At 38.1% G+C, this 18,000-nt stretch overlaps 1 protein-coding gene across 9 annotated transcripts in view; it reads left to right on the top strand.

The window, feature by feature from the left end:
• mycbp2 (MYC binding protein 2) overlaps window positions 1-18,000 on the top strand; it is a 77,585-nt gene that overhangs the window by 7,414 nt on the left and 52,171 nt on the right. For all 9 annotated transcript variants that reach the window (XM_036564482.1, XM_036564263.1, XM_036564337.1 and 6 more), the window contains exons 3-9: window positions 5,892-6,107; window positions 10,145-10,298; window positions 10,403-10,599; window positions 15,792-16,034; window positions 16,286-16,357; window positions 16,743-16,839; window positions 17,405-17,478. In XM_036564482.1, coding sequence (XP_036420375.1) covers window positions 5,892-6,107; window positions 10,145-10,298; window positions 10,403-10,599; window positions 15,792-16,034; window positions 16,286-16,357; window positions 16,743-16,839; window positions 17,405-17,478 — 1,053 coding nt within the window. The remainder of the gene's footprint in view (window positions 1-5,891; window positions 6,108-10,144; window positions 10,299-10,402; window positions 10,600-15,791; window positions 16,035-16,285; window positions 16,358-16,742; window positions 16,840-17,404; window positions 17,479-18,000) is intronic.

Below are 18,000 nucleotides of genomic sequence, written 5' to 3'. Positions count from 1 at the left end.
GTCTCTGTCATTTACTTACTTCACCATTAAACATTGTGTACGGTGCAAATTCAACTTGAAAGGCTCACTGTCAAAGATGGCACTGATCCAGATGTCTGTATCGGGCCGATATAAGCAGAAAATGCTGGGTCAGTTATCAGAGGGGAAAAACAGAGTGAATCTGATCCTGTGCTGAAAATATTGCCTGAGATAGCACACACTTGCATTGTCATGTCATGCAGTTTAGGGATGCACCGATGTGGGAATTAAGGGCCGATGAGGCTGTCTGATATTTTTCCTGTATGTATCTGTCAATGGCGACACATAAACCTTTATAAAAAGTAGAAACTGGTACGACATCTATGTAGATTAGCATTAATTAACTAATTAATGAAGTGCCGTCCTGGCGACCGTATGGAAAGTGTTTTTCCATAACATCCTGTTTTCTGTTTGGGCCTTCAGGCTTCTGAATGGCTGGTTCATGATTCCACTGATTGTGTCAGTTTGTGTTGTTGCTGGTCATTCTCTTCATCTTTTACCTTCAGCTCTTCCAAGTATGATGGTCTTTTCCAATGGATTGGTGCTTCTTAGAATATGTCCAGAAAAAGGTAGCTTCAGTTTGCTTATGTAGGCTTTGAGTGAGAGGTGAGGCCTAATTTGTTGGAGGATACATTTGTTTTCTTTACTGGCCAAGGCATTCTCAAAATATAGCTTTTATTTGTGTAGGGTTACAAATGCAGTACAATGAATACAGTGCAGATATTTTAGCCCAGTGTCCCGGCAACATTCTTCTCTTTCAGAGTATACTTCGTCAGATGCATCGTCAGATGTTGGTTTGAAATGTTGGTGAAATATCTAGCAGATGCAATAATATATGTATGTGTGTATGTGCGTATATGTGTGTGTGTGTGTGTGTGTATGTATGTGTATGTGTGTATATATATATATATATATATATACACACACATACATACATACATACATACATACAGTGGTGTGAAAAAGTGTTTGCCCCCTTCCTGATTTCTTGTTCTTTTGCATGTTTGTCACACTTCAATGTTTCAGATCACCAAACAAATTTAAATATTAGACAAAGATAACACAAGTAAACACTAAATGCAGTTTATAAATAAAGATCTTTATTATTAAGGGAAAAAGAAATCCAAACCTACAGGGCCCTTTGTGAAAAAGTGATTGCCCCCCCCCGTTAAAACATAAATTAACTGTAGTTTATCACAAATTTGGAAAGCTGAGTTCGATTTCCCTAGCCACACCCAGGCCTGATTACTGTCACACCTGTTCTCAATCAAGAAATCACTCAAATAGGACCTGCCTGACAAAGTGAAGTAGACCAAAAGATCCTGAAAAGCTAGACATCATGCTGTGATCCAAAGAAATTCAGGAACAAATGAGAAACAAAGTAATTGAGATCTATCAGTCTGGAAAAGGTTATAAAGCCATTCCTAAGGTTTTGGGACTCCAGCGAACCACAGTGAGAGGCATTATCCACAAATGGGGAAAACATGGAAAAATGGTGAACCTTCCCAGGAGTGGCCGGCCAACCAAAATTGCCCCAAGAGCGCAGCGACAACTCATCCAAGAGGTCACAAAAGACCCAACAACAACATTCAAAGAACTGCAGGCCTCACTTTCCTCAGTTAAGGTCAGTGTTCATGACTCCACCATAAGAAGGAGACTGGGCAAAAATGGCCTGCATGGCAGAGTTCCAAGATGAAAACCACTGCTGAGCAAAAAGAACATAAGGGCTCGTCTCATCTTGATGATCCCCAAGACTTTCGGGAAAACACTCTGTGGACTGACGAGACAAAAGTTGAACTTTTTGGAAGGTGTGTGTCCCATTACATCTGGCGTAGAAGTAACACAGCATTTCAGAAAAGGAACATCATACCAACAGTAAAATATGGTGGTGGTAGTGTGATGGTCTGGGGCTGTTTTGCTGCTTCAGGACCTGGGAGACTTGCTGTGGTGAACGGAACCATGAATTCTGCTGTCTGCCAAAAAATCCTGAAGGAGAATGTCCAGCCATCTGTTCATGACCTCAAGCTGAAGCGCACTTGGGTTCTGCAGCAGGACAATGACCCAGAACACACCAGCAAGTCCACCTCTGAATGGCTTAAGAAAAACAAAATTAAGACTTTGGAGTGGCCTAGTCAAAGTCCTGACCTGAATCCGATTGAGATGCTGTGGCATGACCTTAAAAAGGCGGTTCGTTCTCGGAAACCCTGCAATGTGGCTGAATTACAACAATTCTGCAAAGATGAGTGGGCCAGAATTCCTCCACAGCGCTGTAAAAGACTCATTGCCAGTTATCGTAAACGCTTGATTGAAGTTGTTGCTGCTAAGGGTGGCCCAACCAGTTTTAGGGGGCAATCACTTTTTCACACAGGGCCCTGTAGGTTTGCTGTTTACTTTTTGTGTTTACTTGTGTTATCTTTGTCTAATATTTAAGTGTACAGTTTAAGCCCTGTTCTTCATATATATATATATATATATATATATATATATATATATATATATATATATATATATATATATATATTCTGTATGGCCATTGAAGCTAAAAGAGCAAAGACTAACAATTCAAGTGTGGGCACACTTCAAATTATGTGCAGGTTTGATAATTCATTTAACATATGTAAGGATAGTTATAAATGAATATACTTAGAGGTGAGTGATATGGCAAAGATGACCATTGATAGGTTAGAACAGACAAAGTAGTACCATGTTTAAAAGCTGCATCAAAAACTATGAATACTGTGATTTATATTCTACATTTCATATACTGAACTGCACTAAATCCAGTTAAAGAGAACCGGTTATGCTGTCTTTGTAATATATGGTCAGTATTTCCATCCTAACTACAGTTTGTTGCTTGAAGTTCAGTTCAAATATGGTTTTGTTTTATTGAGATTTTCTTCAGCTCAACAACCTTTCTGTGAAATATTACATTTTGCCTAACTTTTGACTTTGGTAGTTTTTGTAAATTTCTCTTTTTCTCTTCTCCTGTGGTCACACCATGTAAAAGTGCTTTAGCAGCAATTATGCAAATCATGCATAAAATCAGAAACCTGGTGCTTTTAAAATTAAAAATTACTGTCAAAATTGCTATTCCTTTTGGTTGGAGGGATGTCATTGTTTCAAATGCTCATTTCTGAGTGGTCAGATTAGCCATTATTCTTGTGGACATTTTTTGTAAGTGGAGTAGTTTGTTCGTTTTGATTGTTCTTTTTTCCATGAAAAATGTATTGATAAATAAATGAATGAAAAAATATTTCTTTGCGTCTTCCTTCAAACATTTGTTGGATATGTTCTTCATAATAATATCTTGGATTTCTATTCTCCTTCAATGTGGTGCTAAGACCAGTGCCAATTAGCATTGAAGCGAGAGTGAATTCACAAGTATTTTTGTTCTGTATTACCAATAGCTGGTCATCTGTAAAACTGGGCTATACAACCAACAGTAGCTCATGTCTTTGAGAAACTAAGCTAAAAAAAGTGATTATTTAAGCCACAGTGATCACAGGCCCTCATGGGATTTTTTTTTCTCTTGAATAACACTGTCTAGAGTGGGCATGTGAGTGCTGACGGTGAGCTAAAGAGGCTAATAATAATGTCAATTCTGAAGATTATACTAATGGAGCTATAAAATTGAATCCTCTTTACTAGACAGCATTTCATGCCTGATTACTTAGTAGCTTATCAATTATTTGGTGGCTGGTCAGTAGGAATCGTTTCCTGCCTTGATATTATAAATGTCTTTGTTTCATCTAATGATTATTACTGGCTTGAAAATGATCAAGAAAATGCCTGTTTCTACATCTTTTTTAACTACTGGGCATGCAGGCAAACACCCTGGGCACTTAGAAGAGAATGTTAACTGCTTCACTGTGCTGGGCTACTCTGCATATCCTTGCGATGGGAACAAAAAATGATGGGATCAGAAGGACTCTCCCGTTCCAAATGAAAATGGTTCCGAGACCCTTGTGCTTGTGTAGTAAAAGTGTTAGTTAAGTAAACAGACTTTATATTTGGTTATCAAATAAAAATACTTATTGTACTGTGAGTATTCTTTTCTAACTGAGGCAGGGTGGAACCATACCAACAAAAGTGTTGTGTAGGCTTGTGCTGGTAACAGAATCCTCTTATTTGGATAACCATAGGGCTGGGCAATATGACAATATTTATTGTTATTATAATAAATTGCATCACAATATGTCACCGTATGCTATTCTGAATATGTCATGGATATTTTCTGTCCTTTAAACACTTCCCACTGCATGTTTGATTACAAACATGAGCACAGTTTTGTTTTCTTGGATTTAGTGCATCGCAGTGTGTGAAATGTGGTATATAAATCACTGTATTCATAATGTTTGTTGGTATTTCTAAATGTGGCACTACTTTGTCTTTTCCAATTTATTAGATGTCAGAAAAAAAATATATATTGTGAAATATACCATTATGAAGTATTGAAGTATTGCAATATTACATTTTTGCCATTCCGCCCACCTCTAGATAACCATGTGGAAAAACACAGTGAATGGTCATACCTGGTTAAACCTGTTTTTTGGTTTTCCCTTGTCTTACTTTTTATTTGACAAAGGTTAAGCTTCATCTCACATACTATTATGGTGTTTTGCTCCTGCATCCACTTCAGAGTTATAAAAGAATTATAATAATCTCTGTAAACTTAAAGTGTAATTGCTGATGCTTCCAGGAACATCACTGAGGTGTCCACAAGTATCAGCACATGTAAATACAGAGATGCCCTACTACTGCCAATACTACTACTACTACTACTAATAATCATAAAAATAATAAACTTTTTGCAAACAGGGTTGTAAGATAATGGAAATAAAAGAATAATATCACAGTTAAGTTAAAGTGTTGGTTGATATATATTGTCATCTTTAATTTGCCAAGGAAAGTGTAATTAATCTCAAAACCTGGCACTGTAGTCTAAGGATATGTACACGGTGGCATGGAAGAAGTTTGGTTCTGCCACTGAGTTGGGCTGATTGTCTGTGCTTACAGGCCTGTGGTCCGTGTGGTTAGGGAAAATGGGAATTTTTTTTCTTTCTCAATCGAAAAGTGGTTCGGAATCTCCCCAGCTCTGTGAAAAGTGCCGTCCATCTTGCTGCCAAAGAAACATTAATGGATTTCTCAGTTGATCACATTAAAGCATTACCTTCAAGCTTTTGTGGCACGTATGTGGCTTAATAGCCTGTATCAGAATGTACCAGTGAACAGACATTTCCATCAGTCTGAGTCTGAGGAAAGCCAATAGATTTGTTTTGTTTTTTCTTTACCTTTTACCAGTTACAGTTCGTTTAGCACAAACCTACCCAGTCACATCCTAGTGTACTTTTCTGTTGTTTGTTCATCAATAGGTAATTGTTCATTTTTATGAAATGAAGACTTAGCTTGCTGAAGGGATCAGAGAAATTTTTCTTCTAGAAGTAACACTGGAGAACAAGTCAAGCTTTCTGGTGCATTGTGCTTTATTGACTGGATTTTTTTTTATATATTTTTTGTGAATCTTAGTGTATTTTGATGCTACACTCCTGATGTTTGTGAATTATATTAGTGCTCTTAATCAGCCAATGTGCTATTTGTCATTTTGTTTTGTTGACTGGGATTTTTGGCAGCGTGTATCTGTTCACTCTGCAGGTGTGTGTAAATGTCTGGTGACAGAATGTACTGACCCACAAATAGAGCAGTAAGATTTCCCTGTAGTAAAGAAAAATAAAGGGAATCCCATTTTCTTGTTGTGTCGCATGTCTTGTTTAAGACTCTAAATGTACATCATTTATCTCACCCAATCTCCATTGCTCTGTTCTTCCACATTTTCTTGTATTCCTCATCTTTCTGTATATCTGTCACTCCTGCAGACAGAAAATCTGGACGGAGCCTTCCCGGTGCCAGACATCAAGCTCCATAGTAATCCCTCTGCTTTCAATGTCTACTGTAATGTACGGCACTGTGTGCTGGATTGGCAGCAGAAGGAGGCCTCCCTGGCCTTGGCCTCTCGGAACTCTGTGCAGAGTGGTGACTCGGACAGTGAGGAGGAGGAGGAGTGCCGGGAACCTGCTGTCAAACTGCCCAAGGTTAGTAGGATACACCAGTGCACTATGGCTGACTCTTCTCTTGATCCATGGCATTGAAGCAACCTCTGCAAATGCTAAACGTCAAATTACAAGCATCAGAGTTCTCTCACGCAGCCAAGTCCTTTATTAGGACCTGAATTGTCTGATCATGTACAGCACCAGTCAGTTCAGAAACTGTCATCAGGGCAGGGGTGGTATTTGTTATTTCCATCTGTGTTACTTCATAGTTTGGATAGTTTCACTATTATTCTGAACTGTGAAAAATAGTGAAAATGAAACCCCACTATTTGTAGGTGTGTCCAAACGTTTGATATTTTTTTGACTGTGTTTCTGTAGAAATGTGAGAGGACTGGATCCCTGTTTCTGTTTGTATTCTTCTGAGATTAACATTGATGAACTGATGATGGAACTCAGTTTAAAAAGTTTTGTTAGAATAAGCAAATTTTGAGGACGTTAGGTAGCAGTGACGATGGCAAGCTAGTAAGAAGTGCTTACGCTATGAGGAGATTCTTGGTTTGACTGTGGGTCTAGTACATGTACATGTGGAGTTCTGTGAGAAGCTGTGCTTTTGAACTCATCAGGTTAGCACTGTCTCCTTTAGACGGGTCTTGTAATTAAATCTACACTATCAGAAGCTTTTAGCAGTGCTTGAAAGGATTAAAGGCCGAGCCTCTCAGCTCATCAGGAGGCCCGGCATTGTGACTTTTTGGAAGCAGAGCACGTAAAGAACTCGGTTCTTTTCGCAAGGAAGACCAAAGGCGAATGCTGCCTTGTAAGACCATAAATTGATGCAGATTTCAGTTAACATCATGCCTGTCCGAAGAGGGGTATTATATAATTTTAGTCACAACATCAAAGAGCACATGTGCAATCTACAACCTAGGAGCATGAAGAAAAACCTTAAATAAATTGAGCTCTAATAAATATAATATGATGACTCTGATGCAGTATTTCTGAAGTTTTTGTAGGGGTAACACATACGTTGTGTAATCATTTTCCTACTAGTCTGTTGTGTGCTGAAAGAGAATTAATTTTAACTTCTTATCATTCAACATCATATACTCCACAGCTTGAAGGAGGTGTTTTAAAGCTCTTTGTGGCCATAAAACCCTTTGCAAACGTGGGACAATTACCATGATATGATGTTAAAGTGAGCAAGACACACCAGGTAGTGTAATTTGGTTTTGGGTTAGCAAACTGTTGCTACAATTGCTACTGTGAAGCTAACTAATTGGGATTAGCTATCACAAATATTAGCGAATCAGAGAAAGCAGTACTGACCTATTGGTTCTGTGAAACAGCAAAAAAGGAGTTAATGTTACCCGTTTGTCAAGCAGAAATTGCTCTCTGCAGCAATCTGCAGGGCTTTGCTACTGGCGATGGCAGAATGTTCTGCTGCGGCTCCATTGAAAACAATGGAGTGTCCAGTTTGACATTGTCCATCTACTGCAATTGTGTGAATGCGGCATAAGAACCAGAATCAAATAGTCTCAAGGACACTGCACATCTGCCATATTGGATCGTATAATTTGTCAAATAATTTTTTGTGTCCAGTTCTTTCAAATTTGATTTTTACTAGTTCAAATCCAAGTCAAACTTCTCAACCATCTCTCCTTCCTGACCGTGTGTGGAGTTCAGCACATAGCATGTGCCAAATATACAGTCTTGTGGCAGATACGGTCATGTTGACATTTGTAAGCAATATGACCAATTAATCTTTTAGTGGTGGAGTTTAGTTGAGCAAAACAGCTGCATTACTTAAGAGCTGCTGACAATTCTCAGAAATACTTAATATCTGATCCTGTAAAATGCAAATGACTGTCTAAACATCCGGTTGCCCTATTGAGTTCGGCTTTTGCGTATAGCACCTCTGGAAGTCTTTAATGGGATTTCAAGACAGGACTTAGTATCTTGAAAAACAAGGCCATCACTGGCCAATCAGACTTGAGTAATCAATTAGTCATCAGATAAAATATTGACTAGCATACCTACATTCTCTTAGCCTAAATGGTTTGTAATTTATTGACCAGTGTGTTGTGTGTGTGTGTGTGTGGGTGTGTGTGTGTGTGTGTGCGTTGGGGGAAGCCTGAATTTTGATCATATGTTTGTCTTATAAATAACAGTATGCCAAGCACTGTCAGAAGCAAGTGTGTTTGAGATTACTTAACAACCTGACTTGATGATGCAGGTGATGCAGTTTGCACAGTGCTAATTGCTGGGGTGTGCAGTTAAAAATGGTTGATATTCTTAAATATGATTAAATTGAAATACATGCCAACCAATCACAATTCACAGACATACTGCAGCAACTTAAGAAGTTGTTAAGAATCTGTAATTTTATAGAACAGTTTCATTGCCGTGTATTTTAAAACCCGTCTATATAAAATAATTATCAGAATCACTTTTTGATGTAATTACAATCTTTTGTTTTTGGCATCTTGATGTTCCATGTGTTATTTGCCCTTTGGACATACTCTTGAAAAGCAGGCATACTTGGCTTTATGAGGATTATGTAAGAGTGATCCATGTTCCTCTATCAAAAGCAGTGTTTCATTGGTCAAAGGGCAGGCATTTAATTGAGGCTTTTTGAGTAAGTTGGTATTGTTTTGCACTGTAGTTCAGCAGAGGGCCTTTGATGAGTAATTTGTGACATTCATGTGTTAGAGGATGATATTCGAAGATGAATGAAAATGAGTCAGTTTGTTTCGATAAACGTACAGAAGGAAACAAAGCATGATGGAGAATAGAACTATCTCTTCATCAGGGCAAGAAGCGGGGGAGGGCGATATGGCAAAAATATTATATCGTTGTACTTCATGACATTTCTTGATACACAGTATCCATTATGATATTTTGTTTTTCTGAGATTTAATAAGTGGAACCGAAAATAGAACATCTAGTGCCACACATAAAACTACTATAATAATAATAATAATAATAATAATAATAATAAAGCTACAACTACAGTGATTTTTATTCAGTGTAATACAAATTGCAGTGCACTAAATCCAGTTAAACAGGCCTAATTATAGTCACTTTTTGATGAAACGTAGTTAGTCAGTATTCTTGAAGTACTGATGTCCATGATATGCTCAGAAAAGCGTTTCTGATCTAATTTATCACAATAACAATAAAAATCATCATATTGGCCGTACCTAGTGGCTAGGTCATGAGGGCTAGGAAGCAGTTCCACAGACTCAAAGATCCATGTGACTGGATTGACATTAAATAGCCATTTAAATAGCTTTTTTTTCTACCTTCTTCAAGATGTAGATTAGCCAGATTGACATTTTGGAGATGCAACATGTCTTATCCAGTGAGTGCTGTTTGATAGTGTGTTTGGATGAAAATGAAAATGGAAAATATTTTAGAAGGTGTCCAAACTTGTAGAGCATAAAAGATTTGCCTGTGAATTTATTTAGAAATTTGCTTGTGTGTTTCACCTCTGTAATGTAAGCATACTTTTATGGATGTGGTAGGGATGCATCAGTTTTTATGGTCGATTCCAGTTATAATTTTTTAACAGACAAATTGGTTGATGGCTGAGTTTTTGGCCTATTGTTATTTGCATTTTTAACCTGAAGATCACACTGAGATAAATGAGCATATGAAATGCACTAGTGTAGTATCTTTTGTAGCCAGAGTTGCAACATAAATAACATTATCTGCTGTTCAATGGGCAAAACTGGCATTTTAAATTGTTTAATTAGAAATTAATAGTTTCCTATTTAATAACATGAGTCAGACAAAATGCTACATCAAAGGTAAGTAGCAACAAGCTATTTAGCACAATGTGTCATATGCAATTATGCTTTGACATTTTAGTGCTAGTATAACAGCAGCATTTAGATACAGTGAGCACTTACCTGTTTCACTTTATTTACTTCCTAAATTTAAAACGCAGATCAACTAAAATAATAAATTGTCTGGTTACATTTTTGCATTTTGCATTTTGTGTATCGTGTGCCCCTAATATGTGTGTCTCTCTCTGTCTGTTTAGTGCCATAACAGTCATTGTATGTTCTTGTTCTTGTCAGATCATTGGCATTGGACTGTGTGGGGTGTTTGAGCTTATCAAGGAGACACGGTTTTCACACCACTCACTGTGTCTAAGAAGCCTACAGGCCCTGCTGGACATGCTACAGGGACAACAGCCTGAGAGCTTCCAGACTGAACCTCCAGATGTACTGGGTAAGTCTCACTCTCTGACTCACTCTCACACACACACAAAACACAAAAAACTCTTATATGCATGCATATTTTTGCTAAACATGATTTCATTTTTGGTCCCATAGAATCCCTCTTCCACCTGCTACTAGAGACAACAGTGCGAAGTACAGGAATGAATGACCCCACTGGTCAGGCCTTGACAGCTCTGTCCTGTGCATGCCTGTTCAGCCTGGTGGTGGCCTGGGGAGACACGGGGAAAACCCTGCAGGCTGTATCCGCCATCCTCACCAACAATGGCAGCCACGCCTGCCAGACCATCCAGGTTAGAATGGCAATGTGTTTGAATGCAAAGCAGTTGAGGTGTGTACTGCACACTAATGTATACGTAGACAGTTATAAAGATAAGCTCTGAATAGATGATTATGTTTTGTAGTGTTTAACAGGGTGTAAATTTGTGGCAGCTTTATAACACGCATTTAAGTCGCTGAATACTTGCAGTGGTATTTATGTCTGTTTGTTTGTTCTGAGCTGCAGAAGATGGTTCTACTGTTAGTTTGTAGAGACTCTGCCACTGCCACTGTTTCTAAGTGAAATGATCTGTGTCTAACTTCAGTGAGGCAGGCAGACTCTGAGCTGCATCTCTGTATCTGGAACTCAAGAATTGAATTGCTGAAAATGCCAAAGCCCTCTGAGTTCCAGTCTTATAAGGTTACTCTGCCTGCCAAGAGTGCCTCTGTCAATTACGTTTCGGCCTCGTTTGCGCCTCTTCTAGACTGTTTGTCTTTTCATGTTGCTAAATTTGGCTTAATGATGTAGCCTGGGGCGTGACTGCTGGATTGTTGGAGTTTAGACATGACACAGATCGGAGTTCATTCTCCTTAGTTGCTGAGAGGACATTCGATTGGGGCATAATATGCAAATGTAATATGCAAAGCTTGTTTGAAGATGTGGAGTTAGATTCATTGATGCTGAATGTATAATTAGCACAAAAGTGCACAATAGGCTTGTGAGATTGTGTGCATTATTGTGCCTCTGTAGCCATCACTGTTTCACAATTGAGTGGTGACATTGCGCATTTATTAGACATCTTGGCAGCTGCCCTTTTTTGATGGCCAAAATCATAAGTAAATATCTCTACTAATTTGATAGTTCAATAGTCTATTGATAATCTATTGATTATTGAAATGAATAATCGGTTATGAATCACTAACTCTTATGTAGCTATCAGCTGTCTTATTTAGCTTGAGGTTGTTTTAGGCATTTGCTAACTAAAAACGAAGACAATAAAGATGAGTAACTTATTTAAAAATGTGCTGTTTTAATGAACTTTCCTGCTAATACAAAAGAAAAAAAAAACTCCAGTATATTTTTTCTAGCAATTTAAAACCAAGAATGTGCACACTAGCAGAAATAAAATATATGACAAAATTCAATCAATTGTCCAATCAAGTAAATAAAAAAAATGAATCTAAATTAAAATTTTAAATGTAAACAATGCAGTCTGTGCTTCCTGCATTGTACTGTCTAACACTTTGTCAAGCTGTCCTGTATGCGGAGAATTACCTCCTGAAACTATTTGCGAGTGTTCGCAAATGTTCTCCTATGTTCGCTGAATTTGAACGCACTGGTGGCCTCAACCTTAAGACAACAATTCTATATTTAAAACTGTAAACATTATTTGGAATGTGAACAGGGTCGTTATGAATAATAGTTACTTGCTTCTCCGTTCCAACTCCATTAATGAGTCAACAGAAAAACATTTCCAAATAGATGTTACAGCTCTTAACGTAAAGTAAGACGGCTTTTAACATTAACCTTAGCTAACTAGCTAGCACAGGTAACTTACTGAGATGCATCTTCTTCATCTAGTGAGCCGACATGTTTCCTCTTCAGATGCTTCAACATGGAGGATGTGCTCCCCTGCCAGCTGAGGTCGGCTTTACAAATAGTATAACTGACAACCTTTTTTTCCGAGTTTAGCATGAAATGCTCCCACACTTTTGAGTATTTTGTTCTTGTGGCTGCCATCACGCTTTTCTCAACTCAAAACATTTTAGTGAGCACGAGAAAGGCGCGTAATGATGTCACCAATTAATAAGTGCTTTTAGTTGAGTGAAAGGCTGCTCTTAACCTTAACTGTAGTGGCAGTGAACAGTCTCACAGTCAACTGTAACCCATTGGTGGTAGGACAGGTGAAGTGGTAACACCGTGGAGAACACTGCTGAAATGTTGCATTTTCTGGTCAGAAACATGTAGGCTGTGTTCTCCAGAAGCCTATTTTTAAAATAATAATGTAGGCTAAAACTTACAGTGTAACCTCCATACTACTTTTATTGTTTATGGACTAGCATATAGCCTGTAAACAATATATTAAACTGTCTTTTCTAAATAGGGCTGGGCAATATGACGATATTTTATCATTATCGTGATAAATTGGCACTTTCAGAGCATATGGATATTGTCAGTGATTTAAGAACACTGACGACTACATGCATTATAAGGTGAGCATAATTAGGATTAAGATTGGATATAGTGCATATCAGTTTGTAAAATATTTAATAAAAATCATTGTAGTTATAGGTTTATTATTATTTTTATTATGTTTTTTTAGTTGTTGGCACTACACATTCTAATTTGTCTGTTACAACTTGTTATATCTCAGAAAAACTAAATATCTTGCTGAATACTGTGTATCATAAAAATGTCTTGGGGTATTGTGATATAATATTTTCACCATATTGCCCACACCTACCTCTGAATAGGCTTTGTATTTAACAACTTTGACCCTGTTTACACCTGGTTACTTCATGTAACTCGTATCTAGATTGAATCTTGATAAGATTTTAGCCACATGTATTTACGCTTGGTAGTCAAATGCGTCTCTGGTTAAATCTGAAATCTGACTGCTGAGTGGGATGGAATATGCAAATCTGCTTGTTACACGGCAAACAATTCCAGTCGTTTACCTTTTCAGCCTCTTCGTCTGCAGTTTGTTTTGCACAGTAATGTCTGTCCATATTGCTATTAGGCATTTTGTTTCTTCTATCCCCGAACATATGCGTCCTCCATAATTATCTTCCTCACAGACACGGATCACACACCTAATGACGTGCTGCGTGGGGAGGAGTTTCAGTTATCGAATATGTTTTAGAGAGGCGGATGCATTTACACTGCTATAACGTGTGGCTCAGATATGTCTTGGACCACCTCCTGAAGTGGTTTGAGTAATCCGATTTGTTTGTCTGTTGTAAGTGCGTCTTGGGTATGTTCACACTTGCATATTTATGTGACTTGGCCTTAACCAGATAATTCTGATACTCAAGATGCAAGAAGTTACCAGGTATAAACAGGGTCTTTGTTTTAACCTTCAAAATCATGTCCACGTTATGTTTCACAAGAAAAGACTACAGCACACCTTTTACGTTTTGTGACCTGAAACTTGTGTAGCATTGCACTGCAGTAGAGTGCTATGACAGACAGAAAGACATATTATGGCTGGTGTGGAATCTGCACTTCAAAAAGAGCACACAGATTTAAAGCCAGTGATACATTTTCTGGCATGTAAATTGCCCAGCTTGATTATGGATACTACGACTGATGGAATCTATTAGTAATTCTCAATACTATGGTCATATAGCCCAAATCTAGTGCACAACATAGTAGGATGCAAAGATACATCTGTCTTATGTGTTGAGGGTTTTTTTTTTTTTTGAGTTGATCCCTACTGAGCATAACTGTTTCATGTGCTGCTATCAACTGTGCGCGGTGAAGTTATTAAAGAGTCAAGAATGATCTACAGGCCCAGAATTGTCAGTGGGCAATGCTTGATGGTGGATCAGACAGACACTTGGGTCTCATAGAAGGCATTAACATGAAGGGTAATGAGTATGTGACTATTCATAGGTACAAGAAAGACAGGTTAGAAAAGAAGATGAGTAATTTGTGTGCTAAAGAAATTTTTGGTGTCCAGTGTGTGCAAGTGATATTGAGTAGGCTTGGGCAGTGTCTATTTTTTCATACCTTAATACCTTCCTGACTTTTTACCAGGGTGTATGGTATATGACTGTATTTGTGTAAAAAAAATAAAGTAAAATAAACTGAGCTGCGGGTAAAAAAGTTAGCTTTATGCGGTCACCAAATATAATACAGTGCACGATTTTCAAGCCATCATTCAATAAATCTTAAACCACCTACTAAACAACTAATTAATGTTAAACAGTGCTGCTAGAAGAGTAGCTTTTAAGCGTTAGCTTCACTATGATAGCATATTTATTATATGGCCCTTAAATTAACTGAGCTTTGTTTAGGCTCAGCAAAGTTTGTTTTTTTACGAGGCTGCTAACAGTAGCAAGGAAAAACTCCCTAAGAGTAAGAGGAAGAAACCTTGAGAGAAACCAAGACTCAAAGAGGAAACCCATCCACTTCTGGTCGACACTGGATAGCAAAACAATGACAAAAGAGCAATATGAACAGAGAATAAGGTTTGACCATTAGTATAAGATACAGAAAAGGGGAAAAGCAAAAGAAGCATTGGCTATGATTAAATAGCTTGAGTTTGTGCATGCAGCAGTATCATTAGGAGGGTCAGTGGCGTGCAGGTGAGGTTTGCATACTGATGAACAGCGGGAAGCTCCATGGTGGTCAAACTGGTCCAGAAGGCTGGTGAGCAGTGGGTGCCCCTTTAAAGCAGATGAAGCACAGGATGGGCAATTGTGCAGCTTGAAATGAAATACACACTGGACTCTCTACTTTGATCTGCTAGGCAAAATTAATAAAAAAAAAAATTTAATGTTGTAACAAACCAAAACATATTTGTTAGCTTTAAAATCTAATGAGGTAGTATGTTGTTTTAATGTAAAAATGGTAAAAAGCCTCATTGGGCTCTCAGGTTTTATTTATTTATTTATTTATGCTCTTGCTGTGCAAATTAGTGCACTTTAAGCTATGGGTTGCATATAAATTTGCCTCTCCATTCCTTTATCTTGCAAACTTTTCAGTTTCAGTTTGGCACTGCCTGTTCCTGAGTCAGACGAGAACAGTCATGTTCATCAAATAAAACATGCACAGCATTGCTCTCTGTATTTTCTTCTTTTCTGCCTTTTAATTCTGGTGTAATTGATAGTGTTGCATGGTTAATGCAGCCAGTTTCTCTACTTTGGTTTTTGGACTCTTTACTGCATATCACCAACTAAAAATACACATTTGGCTCATCACAACATACTGATTGGTCCAGCTTAAAAGTCATAACAATAATTGGCTTATAATGCTGGACTGAATGTGTCTAAAATGAAAAGAGAAAAGATATGCAGGATGAATTTTTACAAGGCCACAAGGATAGTACTTCCAAGTGTAAATTTAATGAGAAGTGCTTGTTGTAGTTAATCACTATGTACACCATTGCAACAGACAAAATGTCTGTCTTTCTTGAATGGCTGAAGCCTAGTTGTCAGTATGAATGAATTTTCAAACACAACAGTGTTTCTGATTTGCATCTTGTGTCTGAATGATGTATAGGTTCCAACCATCCTAAATGCTCTTCAAAGGAGCGTACAGGCAGTGCTTGTAGGGAAGATCCAGATCCAGGACTGGTTTGGGAACGGCATCAAACGAGCAGCACTGATGAACAAGTGGGTTCTGAAGGAGGTGAGCATTGATGAGGATGAGCGCTGTCTGCTGCAGACTGACGGATCCTTCCTCTATCTGCTCTGCAAGGATGGCCTCTACAAAATAGGCTCAGGGTACAGCGGCACTGTCAGGGTAAGCCTACCTGTTATTTTACCATCTGTCTTGAACAAAGAATAAGCTATGTGAATATACTTCTTTAGTTCTAAAATCAGAATAGTCTAATCTTGGAGAGCTCCCAAACTATTTTATTTAAATGAATAATAGCACTATAGTGCTTCTGGGAGTCTCTTTCTTATGTATGTAATGTACTGTTATTTATTGCTAAAACTGTGGTTTGCCAAAGGGTCTGCCTAAGTGTACTAATGGAAGACTAATTATTGCAGGGCCATGTGTACAACTCTACATCACGCATCAGGAACCGAAAGGAAAAGAGGTCATGGCTGGGGTTTGCTCAGGTAACAAGACTACTTCTTAAATTCCTACAAAATTTAGAGAACTGATTTATTCTATGATATGAATGCATGTAGCATCCAGTCACATGCAAGTTGTCAGGTTTTTCTATGTTATAGCTATAATTAATTTGGTTTGAGAGCTCTGTAGTAAACTTTAAACCTCTCTGTAGTATCAAAGCTTAAGGATAATTTTGGTCAAGTTTGCTACAGAACATTTAGGGCGAGGGGTTAAAAGGTCACATGGCATGGTGATCAGAATTCAGGAAGATGTATGCTGTGAAGTGTGTGAAGTGGTTGCTAAAATTTTAGTCTGTTAATGGAAGTACCTCTACTGAAAACAGCAGATATGAAGTCTGAGATGCTTAAAAATTGTTCTGTGTGTTTGTAGGGCTCCCTGCTATATCGTGACATGAACAGTCACAGCATGGTAGCCGTCAAGATCAACCCAGAGACTCTAGAGCAGGAGGGCACGATCACAATGCCTGGTAACAACACCTTTAATTAACATGTCTATTAGGGTATTAAAATGTATGTTGTAATCCTAATTTTTAAAGAGACTAGCTAAATATTCTTTTCCGCACCCCAAACACTGTCCTCTCTAAAGACCACTGTGCACTGGGCGTGGCATGTCGCCCAGCTAATCGTCTGTCACCTCAGCTAACCTTTCTGGCCTACTTTGTTTTTCACCTCAAACGTGTGATTTGTGAAGAGTGCTGATACCATTCAGGGTAAATTCATAATTGATGCTGAAAGTTTCATGTTATGAAATTCAAACAAGTAGAATGAAAAAAAAATAACGAGTGCTTGGCTGTTATCAGTTACATTCTGTGTAGTATGGTCACGATTTATACTGCATCTGCTACATGATGCTAGGTGACGCTACGTAGTGCTGCATGGTGTGTTGTGTGCGATGTGTGGTTGCCATTGTAGCTTGCCTTTGTGTTCTGTCACTTTGCATTGCTCATTTAGATTTATTAGAGGCAAGAGTGCTACAGTATGTAAGGGCGGTGCTTTGCATGAATGACACTGTGTCCTTGTTTTTGTTTTGAGGTCTTCAAGCAGATGGGCAGAACATCATATTCACTGACGGTGAATATATCAACCAGATAGCAGCCTGCAAGGATGTAAGTATTTTCAAAGGCACTTGCTTATGCATAGCTAATTGCAACCTCTGATAAAGTCGCTTTTTATTCCATGTTACCTTTTTATTATTGCTGTGCTACCTGCATAAAAATCTAGATTAACTGAGTAACGTTGTCATTATCACCTGTGTAAGGAAATATCATTTGTAGCACTATCCAGGAACTGATTTGCCCAGACACTAGGTGACAGATTGATGTAACCAGTCAGGACAGAACCTGCTGTTCAGACGCCTTTGCTAAACAGCATGAAAGCAGGGAGTCTGTTCTCTTCACACTGAAATGAAATGTCTGTGATAGAACACAAACAGCTCAGACCACACAACAGTTTGTCACTTATGGCCTGAAAGACAGCAGCATCCTTTTCCTATACAAACAGTCAGAGTGGGTGTAATGCTTAGGTGCTTATGACAACCAAGATCATACCGTCTAAAATAAGGAATAATTTTATCAGGAGAGAATAATTATTTGAAAATGTATATAGTTTGTGTGCATGTCTTGTCTGTT

This window comes from Colossoma macropomum, unplaced genomic scaffold, assembly GCF_904425465.1.
Source record: "Colossoma macropomum unplaced genomic scaffold, Colossoma_macropomum, whole genome shotgun sequence".
In the NCBI taxonomy this organism is placed as follows: Eukaryota; Metazoa; Chordata; class Actinopteri; order Characiformes; family Serrasalmidae; genus Colossoma; species Colossoma macropomum.
The sequence above is the reverse complement of the archived record's forward strand: the minus strand, read 5'-3'. Positions and strand labels throughout refer to the sequence as shown.